General features: G+C 41.6%; 1 protein-coding gene across 1 annotated transcript in view; it reads left to right on the top strand.

Annotated features, from left to right (window-relative positions):
• The first annotated feature begins 15,356 nt into the window (after positions 1-15,356).
• LSAMP (limbic system associated membrane protein) overlaps positions 15,357-18,625 on the top strand; it is a 1,021,094-nt gene continuing 1,017,825 nt past the window's right edge. The window contains exon 1 of the mRNA XM_054073673.1: positions 15,357-15,773. Coding sequence (XP_053929648.1) covers positions 15,707-15,773 — 67 coding nt within the window. The 5' untranslated portion in view covers positions 15,357-15,706. The remainder of the gene's footprint in view (positions 15,774-18,625) is intronic.

The following is an 18,625-nucleotide window of genomic DNA, read 5'->3' as shown; positions in this document are numbered from 1 at the left end:
GATATTATGCTGATGGAGTGCTGACAAAGTCCTTGCTTCTGCAGTTTTCTTTGTTACTGTGAGATATCTTCCTTTGGAAGTAGGAAGAAAGTGGCCATTTTATTAATTATGAGCATAAGGTCTCACATGTAAAGGTCTTAGTTTGCTATGCCAGCTTTGGTGCTTCCCAGGCAGTGAGGACATAGTGAATTTCCTCTTGCACAAAACCTCTTTGATTCATAAACTATAGGCAACTAATTGCCATCAGTCATTGTAGAAAGGATAACGATATCAGTGTCACACTTGTTGACATCACAGGTCACTCCTACTGGTGACTTCCATTTAAGTTGCACTAGAATACCTGTTAGTGCTAATATATAGAAGACTCTGCTACGTACAACTTGTATTCACCATATCTAGTATTTACATTGCAGCATTCTCAAGTGCTTGTCTTCTTCCGCTTAGGACACAGCCTTAGGGAATCAGCATCTTTGAAAGAATTACCTGCTTATTTTGAAGTGTAGCTGGATGACAAGTTCCTCTGAAAACCTGGTTCACAGTGTCCTTGACTTTGCCTCAGTCCAGTTGGATACAATGTCCAAGGGGATGAGTTCTTCTGTATTCCACACAGTTACCATATGCCCTTTCAACACCACTCTTACTTTGACAGTGCCTTGGAGTTTCTCTTTTGTCTGTAGGCTGCTATTGCAAACCTGTGTCTGATCAATTTGCATTTGCTATGGAAGTACTGAATAAAGGCCTTGATCAGCAATGGAGGCCTTGGATCTTGTTATAAATTCCGAGGAATGTCTGAGCTTGTCACTCTGTTCTCCGTTAGCATGTCTTTACCCTGTTTTTCCAGATCTATGGTGCATTTTCACCACAGCACATCAGCTGCCACAGTGTAAAATTTATATAATGAAAAGAGTTTGGGTCACAGGAGATGGACCCAAGATGACAATCTCTTCTGTTCCCTTCCTGCCCTATTTGCTATGTTTTTTCTACCAATCCAGCTGTAGGAATCTTGCCAAGAACTCACTATATAGCTAGCAATCTTATATACACCGTGACCTCTCTGTTGCTTATCCCAGCAGGCAAGGAATAGCCAATTTCAATGGCATTAATGTTTCTTAAACTCCAAAACTGGCAGCCACATCTGGACTGCCATGTGGGAATGTTCCTTGGACCCTGTGAGTTCCTACAGATTACCTAAGGATGGTTTAGGAGAATGCTACTTGTGACGGGTCCAAACCACGCCAGGAATTGCTCAGCTATTGAAAAATGCAGGTTATGAGGTTCAAGTATCTGGGAATGTTTCCTGACTCTGTAATTTATTCAAATAGATGAAGCCATGATGTGCACATATATTTTGATGTTGCCCTTGTGTTTATATGAGCCCTTCAAGCAGAATGAGGTCTCTCATAATGATTTACCTTATTGCTCATTAAGCATGGTCACTACTTAATGTATTACACTTGGATTCTCCTTAATATCTTTAGCTGCTGTTTTCATTGGCACAGCAATATCAACTGCTTTCTGAAAGGTCAGGACTTTTTTAGAGAACAGTATCATTTGGATGCCTTCCTTGTGTTACTGGTATATACTAGCTTGTCCTCTTAATGAATACTTAAATTTACTCAAAGATAATAAACATTGGTGAGCGTCTTCAGTTTGGGTACATAATGACCAGCATATTCAGTGGAATTTTGATCAGTTATTAAATCAAAATCTCTCCATGCTAATGAACAGCTTAGGACTGAGAAAGGCTCCCATAGCATCACCACAGTCTTAGGCAATGCAGTCATATGCCTTTCACTTGTAATATAATCTGCAATATAACAGAGTTTGTTCTAGTGCAATAATTTTCCCTTCTCTTTGTTTTCATTACCTTCAGGTACGTGGCCCAGTGTTGCCATAATGGTAGTTACTGAGAAGACTGTTAATGACAAACAAAACATGGGGGGGGTGGAACTGCTTATTTCCAAGGCTCACTCTTTTGTCTAATGCCTTTGAAACACATTTTTCTCCATGCCTGACTCAAGAGGTTAAGGAAGAGAAAAATAGTCTTAATCACAGTAGGGGCTCTAGTTGGAAAATGAACCCATTTATTCATGAGCTGTCCCATAATTCCCCTGTGGAAGAGTACTACTCCATTATCCAGCCTGCATTGTGCGGATCCAAGTGAGCCCAGGAAAAGTTATTAAGAAAAGCTTATTTCAGGAAGCCTAGATTCACTCTGCTCAGCTCCACACCTCCACTGTGAAACATGTAGGAAACTTTTAGGTGCCACAATACCGAAAAGGTTGAAAACCACTTTTTCATAATTGATAGCAATTACCAGGCAGACAAGCCCCACAGGCCCAATGGATATTGCCTCAGATATCATCTTCCTGGGTTCAGAGCTAGAATTTAGATTTAGGCCCATCATGTTTTTCAACAGTATTGCCCCAATTATTCTAATGAAGGATTTTATTGCTTATTTTACTGTTGAATCAAAGGACTGGTATCTGGATTTTTTTAATGGGGTAAGAAAGCTTGAAGGCTTTTTCTGATGGGATTTTTATAACTATCATGGAGATGAACGGTCAAGTGCCATGGAGCATTATGCTGATCATACGCTGTTTCCAAGGAAACTCAGGATGGAGTTTCTAGAAGCTCTTGGTGGGGATCAGCAAAGCTACAGACTGTCTCTGTCAGAAGAGAAGTCCCAGGTTAAGTTCGTGACTAAGCTGAAGAACTAAATGTGTCACCTAAAAGCAGGGATGCAGAGGTAAACTAACTGGGAAACTTCACTCATTTGGTGTTTTGGGCCAACCTGTGAAGAGCAAACAGATATTTGTAGCCTATACTAGAAATGGTTATTTTACTGCCCCTTCATTTTCTGGAGCAGGAATTCAACAAGTGATGCAGGTTACTTCAGAAGACGAGATTCACAGGAGCCTGCTGCCATCAGTGCAGAGGCAGCTGGAGACCCTGCACCAGCAGGCAGGTGTTTGGCTGCCAAGGAGGGTGGTACTGAACAGCACGGTTTGTGGATCCTCACCAAGAGAATGAAAAGCTGATTTAGCTGTGTATTTGCCTGTGTGAGTTACTGAAGGACAGCTTTTAGCACTGTTTAAGGGAAGGCTGGAAAAAGGTTAGGCAGGATGTTTGTTGCTGATGATTTTTTATTTGAATAACACAAAAACACATGCACACATAAGTCCTGTTCTAAGCAAAAAAAAATAGCTTTTTCTCGATTCCTCTCCCCACAGAAGCAGCGGCTTTATCAGTAGCTTCAACCAAAAATCTTTTAATCTGTCCTACAACATACTGGAATAGTTACCACAGTATAACTTCTCTTAGCATAGAAGTAGCAAAAACAGTAGAAGGGTACTTTAAATTGTGCAGGAATAAGGAATAAACTGTGGTGGCATAGGACAGGCTTAAACAGGCTTTAGTATCTCAATAGAAAGATTGAGATGAGCCATGTATAACTTTCCGCAAATAAAACTGGTTTAGAGGATAGTTGTCTGAAGGTCAGAGATACTGGTAGGAATATTTTTTTAACACAGCAAACTTCAGTCCAGAGGCCACCTTGTAAAATGTGCTGATGCTAGTCCCTAAGATTTAGGTAACTCAACATCACTGGTGCTAGCTGTTGGACAATAGCAATAAAAAGCATATCTTCTGTGGAAATAATGCAAAAAACATTCCAGGAATTACTTCTGAAGTGACGGGGGGGAAAGGAACTGCATACAGAACTCTAAAATTTTGAAAGCAAAAATTGTTTCAAAGTGTGGGGAAAGGATATGTTTCTCTCTCTCCACCCTACTAAAAAAGATATATAATTTTTCAGTTAAGATTTTTAACAAAAATGCTTACTAATGTAGGATTTCCTAGTTAACAAAGAAGGCTTTTACTGCATTTTAATTTTCACTTTTTAAAATATTTCTCAGTGACCATTTTCATAAAAGCAGTAGATGGGACATATTAGAGGGGAGATAAAATCTAACAGATTTTTCAAAGGCCTTTCCTGTTTAAAATGAAACAAACAAAAAAGCTTTTCCAAGTCTTATTTAAAAAAAAAAAAATACAAAACCAACAAACCACACACCAAAGCAAACCAACAAAAAAAAATCCCTTTAAAGATCTACTTACTTTGAGTCACAACTGGTACAGTAAAATTCATCCTTAAAATCCTGGCTTAGTGCCATTTACAGAGCAGAGATGTCATACGCCGCTATGAGAAAAGTACACATTTCTTGAGAAAGCTGATATGTTCCCCTTGTATGGTTTCTAGGTATGTTTAAGGTCCAGCTGTTCCTGAAATATTTAAGTGCTACAGTAAAAAAAGCCTGTCTAAATCCCATTAACAACACCTCTATTTGGACTCTTGAGTCACGTGCTTTTTTTGCTGGTGGAAAGCTGCTTCCTGGTCTCGGCTGCTCTTGTGCCAGCTAAAAACCAGCTGAGGAACCAAGAGTATCCCTGAGTTGCAAAAGCAGGACACAAGTTACAGGGTGTGTTTTATGCATGTTTGATTCAACCTAGGAGCAAAACGTCCATCTAATAACATCCTCAGCCAGTCATTTCTGGGCATATGCAGTCTCTATTTACTCCATCAGTTTACTGAAGCATTGAACTCTCAGGAAATGACTTACAGTTTATCTCAAATTTATCTCCCTGCTTCTTGTTGTGCATGTTTGTGTTTTGTTTCTTCAGACCTGTTTTACAGAGTATGTTTTCTAATTTTACATCCCTGGAATAGGCCCAACAATCATGTTAAACGGTCTCTCCCTCCTTGTAAAAATGGATTAGTGCCAAAAACCACTCCCTGAACCTTAAAACAAAAAAAAAAACCCACCCAAACAACCACAGCAAACAAACAAACAAACCATAAACATCATGGTGAGAGCTTTTAGTCAGGGCTGTACTCCATTTAGTTGCCAGCTCCTAACATTCTGCTTCATCTTTTCTCTAAACTTTTATAGCCCCTAATTGTCTGTAAAACATTGCATACCCCTATGGTGCTATATAAATGAAATAACAATGATGCGTTTGAATTAATTGGGTGCGTTTGCCTACAGTAGTCTTACAATATTCTTTCCTCTTTATAAGACCCTCTTGGATGAGGCTGTGGGTCCCATTGCCACAGATAATTCAGTGTTAGATTGAAGGTGTATATGAGGAATCCTATTTTTTCACTTATGAGTCCATTGTGGGGAGAATATGTTTTAGTTCATTAAAGGCATACATTAGGCAATTACTTTATTTTCTCCTCTTTTATTCCTTCCTCCTCAGTTTACATGTCTCTTTGGAATATACCAAATCTTACGGAGGTTTACAGATTTCCATAAAAATGCCATCTTTTTATCTTTTTTTCTCAGAGGAAAAAGAAACTCCAAGATACGGCATAGGTAATTTTTGCTCTCCCCAAGGGACTGCAGCATAGCATCCCTTCCTGTCAAGTTCTGGGTAAGACTTCTCCGTTCATTATTGTTGTTTGCCACAGTTGAGGCAAAAGCCAAATAAGTTTCAAGCTCCTGAACTGCAATGAGTGCCAATCCCCGAATACCTACAAAGCTGTGAGTGTGGGCATAATTCAGCCTCAGCTGAGCTGTGGGACCAGAGGAGTCATTCATTCAGATGGGACCGGCAGAGAAACATGAGAAAATCCCAGACTATAGCTCTGCAGAGGTCACGAGAAAGATGTCAGAGAGGTTGTATCTCATAAGCTCTAGAAAGAAACCAAAAGAAAGGAAATGTGGTAGCCCTCCCTAAGCTCAGAATTCATTTGAATTTGAGACCTTAGAGACCTGAGATAAAGCCCAACATAAGAGACCACTTAAGTTGATTACTCAGATCCTTCTCCTTTTATTTTGAAGTTATGGTCTGTTGTCTAATATTTTATATTTCCATTGTATAATTTTCATCTCCAAGTTCCCCACGTTCTACCACATCTATGGGCAGCTGTCATCTAAATCTATACATTCCCTGCCCCGTCTTCACCAGCCTGACATGTGAAGGTGCAGATGGCCACTCTTCCTTGCCTTCCTCTACAAGACTGTTTTCAGATAACATCCCTACAAAACATAAAGGAGAAGCTACAGAATAAGGGGCTCATGTACCGCTGCCTTTGCTGAGGTATCTGTGAACATAGAAACAAGCCAAGGTGTTCAGTACAGACGGCAGAAAAAAGGCTGGCCATATCTTCTGAATATCTTTTTTTCTAGCATTAGCGGATCATTTTCCCTTGACCTATACCTGGTAGTGCAGCAAAGATACCATAAGACACACGTTAGTGTCTATTCTAGGGTATAACATCCCTCATACACTGAAGTTGGGCTGCAAAGTCTAGGCTCTGCAAGGCTAGGGAAATCTTATAAGGTTCATTTGTTCTTAGCACCTCCATTAGAATCTCTGTTATATTGATTGTAGTGCTAGTCTGGATCTTCTCTGTAAAAAACAGTACAAGTCTTCATTTGCAGAGTTGTACACTAACTGTACAACTCTATCCAGGAGCTGTCTATGAATGGTCTGACTTCCAAATTCAGACAGGCTCTGTTTGACAAAAGTAAAGCATGTGGAAAGGTGAAGAACAGACTTTAAATGAGTTCTTGATGTAACTCGGAGCAGTCTTTTCTCTAATTCAAGCTAAGCTAAATTGATACTGAAGTAAGGTCCGGAACAACACAATTTCCAGATCTCTTTTTCTGACAATAGCTTGGTAAAGAATGTGCTTATTATTAGGAGTGGGAAACTAGCGTCCTGGGAGCAGGAGAGATTCACAAGTTAAACTAAAGCTATGCCTGCAGTGCTATGAAACTGATCCTGAGACCAAAGACCATGTGCCATATTTGCATCCCGTCCCTGTTTCCGACATTCAGAGAGCCAACTGGATGCCCGCATAAACACGCTTGTTGACTCTGTGACTCACCAAGTGTATTCAGGCAAAAAGAGAGCTGGAGACTCTGAAATATGTACCTGGTCAACACCTGAGCTTGCATTTATAAGCTTACAGTCTGCACCATAGCGAAGTTAAGTCAAGTCTTGGTATAACTTCAGTCTATCTAAACAGAGACTAAGAGTATTGAACAAATTTAGTACTTAACTATGAGGATCTCTGCTAGGACCTTCTTTTGATTGTGATCCCTGGAAACTTCATGGCAACCATACACATCTTCTGCCTTTAGTAGCAAATCTATTCTGTTTATGCTGAAGAATGGTTCTTTTAGCTTTTTGTATTCTAACGGTCAAAGAAGTACAAGGAACTTGCTTCACATACAGCCCCAAAATTTGCCATGTTATACTTCTTTAATTTTTCAAGTGAAACTGTTGTGGAGGTGGAATCACACACAGCCAGCTACAGAGTTGTTGTTCAGCATTGCATTTGCCCCAAGATCCACTGGCAATGTGCTGAAGCAGTCTCAGTTTTACAAGATACTTGCAATGTGTAACTTCTCCAAGGCACACGTTGAAATGAGATTCTGTGCTAAGAGAGAAAAGTTCTACAGACAAAATGCATGTTTATAAACTTTCCAATTCCTTACTCACCATGAACATCTCAGTGCTTTTTCAGGATACTCTCATCAGTGTGCTCTATTTTCCACATTTTAAACAATGAAAAAATAAAGCTTGATCCAAGCTCTATTGATGTCTAACTACCTGAATTTTGCTAGCCTTTGCAACGTTAATAATTTCTGCCAGTAGCTTCTTTTTCAAAGCAAAATTTCTCTCCTGTAGCTATTTTATCAGACAGAGGATGATCAGGAGGTTAAAAAATACATTATTAGCATTAATGACTATTATTATTTATACTCCTGTAAAGCTGTACAAGTATAGAAAAAGAGACAGTTCATTTCCCCAGAGAGCTCACAAATCTTATTTATGATAAGGAATTGCACGTCATGTATCGATAGTAGGAGAGGAGAATAAGGAAGGAGAACAACTGTATTAAAGACACGTCTCTTCTATAGCTTAGGCAAGATACCGTCTCCTGGGGTCTGCTTCCTCATCCAGAAAATTTTGATATAGGACCTTTCTCTGCAACACCACTTTACATCATACCAAGCGGTTCTGTGGTGTTTGTCTTTGCCACCCTATCTTCCTAGAAACACATTAATCTATGGCCCAAAGCCTATGCCAAGAATACACAAGCGGTTGCATCCAGAATGACAGGAATAACCAGGCTTTGTACAGTTCCGTCTACCTGTAGATCAAGAGCTCACTGCATTACTAGTTTACAAATAGTGAAACTGAGACGTGTGATGGTGCAATAGGTTTTCCTAGGATCACTCATTTTTATGACCACAAAAAGCTCTACAATAGATCCTTAAGGTGTGCTTCTTCCAGAGTGGTTCCATTTATTCTCCAAGTGGTACCCTCCATGAGTAGAAGCACTTTATTGCCAGAAGAACAGCATATGTGCTATGGTTTTTCCCACCAACAGCAAAGCCAACAAACACTGTGAACTAATTAGACTAGCAGATGTTTCTATTGTAGGTATCCTCAGAGGTTAGCATCTTAGAGAGGGAGAGCAATCCAGTGGTAAATGCAACCTCCACTGACTGGTAAAACTTGATTTTGCTACGATATAGCTGGCCTAAACCTGCTTCTTTCTCTGTCACAAACTCTCCATGAGACCTCTGTACACACCTGCAACACAACTGATAAACAGTGGTAGGGGAAGGTATATGTCCATTTAGTGTAGAGAAAGTAAGGGTAAAGGCCACCTCTGTGACTTTGCTGCTCAGGGGACCTGGATCGGGGCCACTGAGTTTGGGAAGAGTCTTCCAATTGCTTTTATTGTGCTTGAGAGCAGATCTTCAGTGATGCACAGAAATGCTCAAGCTTTGCCTGTGCAAAGATTGCTCTTTGCACAGCATTGAAGCACAAGTGTTTTCATGTCACACAAACCTAGTACTATTTTCCAAGACCTGTGATTTGGCCAAATTAAGACCAACACAATGCAAACATGTCTGCAAGTTTTCTACTCCTCAAGTAATGTTGTTGTCACCACCACAGGCTTGACTTCCCTTCCAAGATGCAGTGATGTGGTTACTAGGATGAGCTAAAAACAAATCAGAGCAGTTCTGTAGGGAGAAGTACTATCATTTATTAGACATCACAGAGTTAAAAATCTTTTAGGCATGAAAGTTCATATGCCTGGAAAGCTGGTTTTGTTTTATTCTTTCAGCTATATTCCATAGTCTAATAAAAAATATTGCCTCTTCCTACAAATCTTGCCTCACATTATTTGCCTTTCAGTTCTCTATCAGCAGTAATTTCTGCACTGAAACTGTTTTAAAAACAGACACAAACAGTTTCTTCCACTAATCATAAGGCATTCCTCTGCTCCTAAGTATCTTAAACAGAAAAAACTCTTGCTTGCTTAAGCTTTCAAAAATAAAAATAAAATCATAACAATCCATCCTTGGATAAGAGACTAGGTCTGAAAAACATCAGCCCAGGAGTTCATAATTTCAGGATGTTGTGAACCACTGCAAGGAGACATTTACAATGGGAATGTTCACATGGCCTGAGCTCCAACTGCCTTCCAGACTACTGGGTATGGACAACCCAGAACAAAAAATATTTGTGGGGAGTTTGCTGCTCTTCCATGTTTCTGTACTGGAAATGTCAGGCTGTCCACATACAGGTAGTTCAGCTCTCATTGTTGTTAGTCAGATGTCATTTGCCACCTATATCTCATTTGGGTGGTAAGTACAGATGTGGTGTTACTAGTTTGGGTCTTATGTCAGGCAGATCAGCTGGAGCTCATTCAGACAGGCACAGCAGGCAAATGGCTACATTACCCTTTCCTGATTTGCCTAAAGAACAAAGGACACATACAGGGGACTGTATGGTAGTCCTATCCTTAAACTCAATCCACAATATATCCAGCAAAGCCAACAAGCCTTAGCCTAAAGGTGGAAGTACCACCTAGGGACCGCAAGACTTGACTTTCTGGAACCATGGGTCAGGAAGCCGGGCTGAAGCATGCAGCAGGTCCTTCCCAGTGGATGTGGAGGGTTAATGGAGGAAAGCACAAGGACCTCAGCTGTGACTAAAGACCTGAAAAGCAACAGATGGGTTAAAAGGCTGCTTCTGGGCAGAGCAAGGTATGTGACAGGGGGCCTGGATGCTATTTTAAGGAAATGTCTTCGGTGCTGCCTGAGGGAACAAGCCCTAAATACCAGGAGGAGGTGAGAAAGGTCTGTGTTCTTGGGGAGGCTTAAAGACCAGAGGGCTGCAGAAAAACTGTGTTGAAAGGTGGTCTATAGTGTTGAGGTATTGCTTGTGCCTCTGTAGACTTCAGTTAATGCTGGGTGTGGCAAGGGTTTTGTGGTGTAAGCACTTCTTCCTCTGTGTTGTGAATTCCCCACCTTTCAAAAAACTTCATCAGAATTATATTTTTTTTTTCTCAGTTTGAAAAAGCTGACTCTTTTCCCAGAGAAAACATGACAACTTAAAATATTATCTGCCAATTTTTTTTTTTTTTTGGGTGCTAGTCAATTTTTTTTGTGTGGTGTTGTTCACACTTGCAGATTTCAAACAAAATCTTCCAAATGTTCAGAGAGCAGAGGCCCTTTCTGTAGAACTTTGTGTGTGGTTTCCCCAGAGCATTAGTTCTGCATGTATGTGTTTCAGGCTTTCTCAGTATAGCCTGGGTGAGGCACCCCTTGGAGAAGGAGTTGGCACCATGGATACAGCATGGTAGACATGCTGATATAGCGTCTGCTGTGCCATTTATTTTATATTCTAATTATGTGACAATGTCAATGTGCATGTATACTTCTGGCAAATGTTTTTTTTTTGTAACATACCCCTTTTATGACCCTTCTTGTAGATGATATGGGTCTGCTATGGCTAATACTAGAGAAAATCATCTTTATGGTTCATGCAACACATTTGTCTTCTAGGGTTCTTGGTTCAGTCCTCACTGCGTCATTGCACAGTTGTTGGAACTAAATGAGGATTCTTTCAGTCTCTTCCCTCCTTCCACTGCTCTTCAAATGTTGCTGCTGTCTCATTAGTTGGCTATTTCTGTGGATTTTTATCTTATGAAATAGCTATATAACCACATGCTACCTTCCTTAGTTTTTGGCCTGGCATTTATTTGTTCAAAAAAAGCTGCTTTCAGCTTGAAGTCATGCAGAAACCCTGGTGGAAAAATCCTTCCCTTGAAGAAGCCTCAAAAAGATACTCTGCTATCTTTGATGGCTTTCAAAGCAAGGTTGTAGAGAGGAAGAGAGGTAGAATGAAGCAGGGGACAGTAAGATACAAAAAGAAGCTGAGAGAGGGGAAAAGGAAAGAACATAGATGAGGAATATGAAGTTGCAGGTAGGAAAGGGCAGTTAAGAATTGTGGTTTGAGCAGGGTTGGCTTCTCTTGAATATCGGGGTGAAGGCAAGTGAGAAGCATGTATGCTGTTTCCTCAGCCTATGTAAAGGAGCCTAACCAAGTGTGAGACTATTTATCATGCTCTTGATGCACTGTGCTTCCCTCCCATAAAAACTCACATTTCTGGACACTGTGTGGTCTTTGACCTTGAACAGTGGTGGGTTTCACAGAACCACATGACAAATGAGTATTTCTTGCTGAGAGAACATCTCCTTCCACTCCCTTTCCCAAGATTGCATGCAGCACATGCCACAACACTCTTCTAAAACACCATGTGCTATTTATCACACATGCAGTAGTGCCAAACACATGCCATGAAATCCCCATATACAACACTCAATAAAACAAGTAGTGATGCATGTATGTGAGATACAGATATCCAGGGTAGGACACTAAAACGTCCAGAAAACCTCACTCCTGGGTAGTGTATGACTCTTGCCTCTTCTGTGCTTTACCAAGTTCTCTCAGCTTTACATTTCGGGATCATTCATTCTCTTATGTAAACCCTGAAAAATTTGCATGGCCAACTGTGTTTTCAATACTCTTTGTATTAAAGTAAAAAATACATTAAGCCTTTTGCTAATGCAACATGACATTTGCACAGTTAAATAACAGTAATTTGAAAAAATCTGTAATGGAAAAGTTAAAAGTTCCTCCATCAACTTTACCATGCCTATTTGAGAAGTATTTTATGGTAGGTTCAGCATAAAGACTTGGCAGAGAAAATATTATGTGTGTGCTGCACAATCAAGTTAATATTGATACTTCGTGAAGTGACTAAAGCTAAGATGAAATGGAAATGAAAGTGCAAGTGCTTAAACAGTTAATAGTACAAAGCACATTTGTTTATTAAAAAATGGACAGGCATCCACGCACAGTGCATCTAAATGCATCCACTCAGCCTTAATGAAATACTTTTACTATGCATTAAATGTAGCCAGCTTTCAATCATTTGGGGCTCTGTCAGAATCCAAACTTTTTTGATATATACATACATACATACATAATTGTAGATGTGCTTCTCAATATCTAATATTTCTGTCGTTCATCTGGCTTTTGAATCCTGACGCAAGTAGTAGAACTGCAGTGATTAAAAAAAGAAAGGATCAAAGAACAAGAACTATTGTATGTTTTGGATTTTGGTTGGTTGGTTTTGTTTTGTTTTAAATGTTTGGAGGTTTAGAGAGGTTTGAGTGTAATTCTTGCCTCTGTTTTTCCCCCTCACAATATGTAGGTACTGAGGGATTTGGCTACATGAAAAGTGGACTTGCCTTTGGCTGAAGACCAATCTCAGAGAGTTTCAGACCACAGAATCTGATACTCCTACTCATATTTAGTAGCCTAATGTCCCAAGTAACCCCATTGGTATGACTCAGCATGAGCAAGGGAGCCAAAATCCATCTCTGCATGTTTTTGAAGGTTAGGAGTATGTCAAATAGGATGTAAGAAATAGCTGCTTCTGCTTTCAATTATCCTAGCTTCTTCAGGGAAGGAAAGAGGTGCTGCTTCACAAGAGTGCTTCTTCCCTAGCGTCTTCTCTCCAGGCTTGTAACTACCACTGCCTATTCTAGATGGAACTGGTACTGGATTCATAATCGTAACACACAAGTTTTATTCCTATGCAATTTATAGAGCAGAGAACAAGTTCTGATTATATTATTACTGTTATTGTTGTTATTGTTATTTCAGTGAAATTTCTGTTACATAGATGCTCATACTCCAAAGAGGTCTGAACCGAACAGGCCATGGGATATTCATATCCAAAGTATGAGGTGGCCATGCAGTTTGAGAGCTGTAGATTATGGGATTGTGCATAGGGTTGAGACCAGAAGGCTGTATGTGAAGTAGACTTTGAAAGGTTACATAATGATCTTATGTAAGTGGTAAGGGTGCGAGTCCCTGCAGGATTATGTGTAAGGTAGGTGAGAGGTGAGGCTATGCATACAACTGTGGGTAGCTGGAATGTTGGGATAGGTATCTGATAGGAGATGAGCTTTGCAACCATGTATGGGACTGAGGAGAAGATTTTTGAAAGAGTATGAATGGATATAACACAGTATGTCAGAAGTAGATGTTGGCCACTGAGGTAATGGATGATGAAGGTATAGGACAAATGAAAGAAGGGATGCTGAGCATAGAAGCAGTCATAAGCAGCAAAGATGTATAGAGCTGGTGTGGTGTTAAGCTGCTGGCCTAGCTGATCCCTGAACCTGTGCTAGATGTTGGTGAAGAATGCTGCAACAAGAAAATCAAAATCTGCTTCCAGCTCCAAGCCTACAAATTGATTGTCACCACTTGATTTTGGCATGCTAACCTCTAAACACATCTTGAGTGGCAAGCTTAGTTTTGCCTGTGGTCTCTTTCAGACTATACTGTGTTGGTATCAAAGGATGAAAACCATTTAAAGGGAAACAATGAAAAAGAAGCATGTTCCTCCAGCTGACTGGAGTCAGTTGACTTTAGTGCAGTCTAATATATTTAGTTTTATTTCCTTGGGAAATGAAGCCTTGCTGACAGTACACGTGTAACTGTCCATATATTTTTTCCTCCCAATAATTTTTCAGTGCAACCAATTTCAACCACATTTAAAAGAGGGTGGAAGGCAGAAAAATAACAGGAACAAGTGTCTGTCTCTTACAAACTGATGATTAGGTAATGCCCCACTACCTGCATATGGGAAAAAGCATGAATGCAGCTGGTACCTGGTAGCAGCCAGCCAGGCCAAATGGTGACTGCATTTTGCCTTGCATTGCAGCGTGCATTTTGGTCCACTACGAAACAAGCTCGTGTTTCTGGGCTAGCCACAGCATGTCATTTCTTTATCCTACAGGGGATGTCACATGGGATATGATGGGATCTGGCTTTCATTGCAGCAGAATAAGGGGGGATTTTGGAGACCGTAGACAAGAACCTGCAGGGAGGCAGGCTTGGTGCACTCTGTTCACAGAACAGCTTGCTCTGCAGCAGTCTAATAAGAAATACTTCTGGAGAGGCATCATTATTGACAAGAACCCTAGGCATCTTTCTTACACACGCATCTCAACCTTACTGCTTCTGTGCTGTGTAAATTGAAGACTGGTATGCTTTAGGGATGGTATCCTCATGGACTGCCATGATGACCACAGTGAAGGTGGCAATGTGACCTGAAGAAGGGCCACAGGGCTGTCTGGCAGCCTAACTGGACTGCCGCATCACACTACATCCCAGGGACCAGCCTCTCAAAAGTCGCACAGATGCTCTGCTTCCATGGCCCTGGTTGCAAAAGGACACTCTTTTGTGAAATGGCTGGAGGGTGATTAAAAAGCCCTATGTGAATGCCAAGAAGCTGTTCATTGCTGCTGTTCCTTTCACCAGAGGTAATGATTTTAGGGGGCAATAGAGCTACATGAGTTATTACTTCTTGGGAAAATAGTTTGTACTGCGTGTGGTAGGGAGAACCTGTATTTGAAAGAAAAGGGATAATGGGAGAAGCTGTCTGTGAGCAAATTCTAGCTTTGCAGGCTGGATTTCCCTCACAGAAGAATTCCTTCTGGTCCCTCTGAAAAGCATGAGAGATCCCACAAAGATTAATGCAGCCTGATACTTGCTATTTTTCCTGGAGGCCTTGGCAGGTGTGTAATTACAATCAGTGTGTTTAAATCTCCCTCTAGCCCCTGTGTACTGCCCAGCAGTGACAACAGCATCAGAGAGACCCTTGCTTCAGAATCTGTCAAGCAGAACTCTGCTGAGAAATCTAACCTGCCCCACTCCATTTCTAGTTGTGGTGATGAGGAATATTTCTTTGCTAAACAATCTCCCTGTGTCAGCTGGAGCTTTCCGGACTCCCAAGCCCAGCATGGCTCATAGACCTGTGATCCAACAGATACATTTGCAGAGGAATCTGAGAACCATATTTCTATAGCATAACATATAAAAATGAAATAAATGAGCTGGCTTTCAACACTAGGTGGCAGAGGTGGGATCTTTTCTGCTCCCAGTACTGTCCTATAAGGCATTGCTTGTTTAAGTACAGTCGCATTTAGTTGGAGCTGCAGGAGAGAGACAGAGATTCTCTGTGTTTACAGCCAGCGCAGGCTACAGCGAGCATCTAACCTGGCCCCCACTTTCTCCAGGACTTGAAGGGGAGAGTGTGAGGTTATTTGGGAATCTGACCACCGTGGGTCAGCTTTTGCAGTGACTGGATTGTCAGAGCTGGTAAAGCAGAGCCCAGGGGGACTGAAGGGAAACACGAATCCCATTTTATTTGAGAGGAGAGAAGGGGAGAAAAAAAAATAATAATTGAGAGAGAGAAGCGAAGAGACGGAGAAAAAGGCAGAGGAAGCGGAGCGAGTGAGAGAGAAGCATGAGGACCTACTGGCTGCACAGTATCTGGGTGCTGGGATTCTTCCTGTCCCTCTTCTCCTTGCAAGGTATGTGATGAGTTCTTTCTCGCAACCTCCTCAAACCCCTCTGTTTGAATTGAGGGTGATGGACTGAGGATGGCCTGAAACATGGAGCTGGAAGCTGGAGCTTCCTCTCCTCCTCACTTCCCCTCCAAACCGTCTCCCCCCTGCCCCCCCTTTAGGAAATATGCCAAGGAGAGATCGCTGCTGGTAAATGCTATGGTTAGAGGGCACTGCATGTGACTGACTTTGCTGCTGTATTTATGCTTTTGCAGAGGGAGATTGGGGGGGCGAGAGGGGGTGGCAGGGGCATGGCAAGATTTGCAAAGGAAAAGAGGGGTAGGTGAAGGTGGGTATCCCCTCCATCCACAGTCACTGTTTCTCAGCACTTTAGGTCACAAGTACTGATGCTCCTGGATTCTTCACGTTCCTGAGGAGATCAGCGTTAAGTTTCTTTTGGATTTTTTTTTTCTGTTGTATTTTTTTATTTTGGTTTTGCCTGGAGAGGGGGAGGTTATAGGAAACCCTATGCCTCTGGTCTGTCTGCAAAAACAGTGTCCTTCCCCTTCACCAGGGGAGAAAAAAAAAGAGATAGTGATGGAGGGAAGACAGGAGGAAAGAAATTGTTGGGTATGGGATTTTGTTCAGTGGAGAATTGCCAGCTGGGTTTCTTGCTTTAAGAGCCAAGTGTGAGTACAGAATTTAGTTTGAAGTGATGACAGGCGTGCTAGCTGGTTTTGAGATGCTTTCTGTAAACAGGAGTTAAGGGTTAATGCATCCCATGCTGTATGTATAAATACATGTCACACATGTATATATAATCTTAGCCCTCCAAAGTGCAGCTTGTAAATGATCCACACTCGCTTATACACATCAATGGTCCTTGACACACGCACACGCAGACACACACACATTCACGAATGCAGCAGGGAAGAATAATAAATTCACTCGGACACATACAGTTTAGCTCCCTAGCACATGCAATTCCTGGAGTGCCAGTCTGACTCTCTTGGGCTCGTGTTCGCTCTTTCTCCCCCCCGCCTCCCCCTTTCTTGTGCTCTCTCTCCATCCTGCACGCTAGTGTTCGTGGTTGCTTGCATATAAAAATCTATTGCCTATTCTGCTGTTCCAGCCTTGTAAGCCTGTATACATGCACACACATAGGTCAGTATGTAAATAAAGAATATATATGTACTCTATCTGGCCTACTCTGTATCTCGCAGTCTTACATTTCAGGGAGGTGCACCCATAGAGGGTATCTCGCTCTGTCTTGATCACACACAGCACTTTTCTCTCACTCTTGTGTATATTAGTGCATGAGTGCCATGAACAGATATGCGCCTGGTCACAGCATCCTCACTTCTCCTTAGCTCCTACTTTTACCCACAGTCTTGCATATGCTTTCCTCTTCTATTTTGCATCTACTAAACAAATGCCCTCACAGGCATGCTGTCTGTCACACACATGCTTTCTGTTGCAGCCTCACACTTACCTGTCACTGTTACAAGCACTAACTACCAAATCCCTCGGGTTTTGCCACCTTCTCACATTTATTGAGTGCTCCTTTTCATACAGTCTCACTTCTTGTGCATTTGAGCACACATGCTTTTCACTGTCATGTATTTTCTCTCAAACTTGCATTCTCTGAACTCTGGATTGTGAATCTAGCATCAGCACCTTCCATCTGAATTCCTTGCTGTGAAGTGGCTATTTCTGACAAGGGAGGAGGATTTTTTTTTTTTCCCCAGCACACAGGATGTACATGGAGAAAGAGGAGAAACAGTACTTGTGTAACATAAGTAGCTAATGTCAGTGATGAAATTAGGTAGCTTGATGTGAACTTCCCTCTGCTTTGGAGGAGTAGGCACAGACCTGTCAAGGAAGATGGACACTGGCAAGTCACATCGACTCTGAACATTGCCTCTCCCTCTGATGCATGTTTCCTAGTCTGTAGTCAATGGCGCTTGCTCCACACGATTTTTCCGAGTCACAAACCTTCACTGAGTTGCAACCAGAGCATCCTAAAATGCTAGCACAACCAGGAGCTTGTTTCCTCCTTTTAGTAGCTGTAGCTTATGCCTGGTTACAGGCATTTGCAGGCTTTTACGTTCTGTTTTAGTGAGTTACTACTGCCATGGTTGTATCAGCCACATCTATTGTGATTTTGAAGGCATCAGAGAAGGTCCTTTGAGGGCTGTCTTACCAAGTACTCTCTGAGAAGGCAGAGGTAACACTGTTACCCTCCCTGGGTTTTGGGGTAGGTAAGGTTTGCATATCTGGAGCTGCTTTTTCTACTGCTTTCGAACTTCAGACATGATATAAACCAGACTCAGACCACTGCTGGATCTAGTTCCATAGCCAGCAGTAATTCCCTTTCTCTGATCTGGAGAGTGAGAGGATGGGGAAGCAGGAATATGAGGCTGGATGGGAGGAGCAGGGCACATCTCAAGCGGGTCCTTCAACTTAAAAAGGTTAGGAAAATATTGTGCCCTTAAAAAAACAAGCAAAAGAAAAAAAAACCCCGAACAATGCCACTTATTTAAAATTAATTGTTATTCACTGGAAGCTCTGGTAACAAGCCTTTAACAGTTCTGTAACCCTGCTGAGCACGACTCTGGAGCTCTTACCCCAGGAAATCACAGTAGCTTCTCTTGCAGGCAGTGACTCTCTTCCAAGCACTTTCTGAGCGCACCCCTCCAGAGCCAGCCAACTGAGCCTGCACCTCTACAAGCTATCCAAAAGTTGTCCCTACCTTCTGTCCCCCTTCTCCTCACTGTCCACTTGGGGGTGTACCAGTGAATGCAAAATCAGTTCCTCTGCTTTTTCTGTTCTCCCAAAGCCACCAAATGTTGGGGTGAAGTGAAGCGATGTCGGCACAG

This window comes from Cuculus canorus, chromosome 1 (assembly GCF_017976375.1).
Source record: "Cuculus canorus isolate bCucCan1 chromosome 1, bCucCan1.pri, whole genome shotgun sequence".
Taxonomy (NCBI): domain Eukaryota; kingdom Metazoa; phylum Chordata; class Aves; order Cuculiformes; family Cuculidae; genus Cuculus; species Cuculus canorus.
Note: the sequence above shows the minus strand (reverse complement) of the source record. Positions and strands in the feature narration are given on the sequence as shown.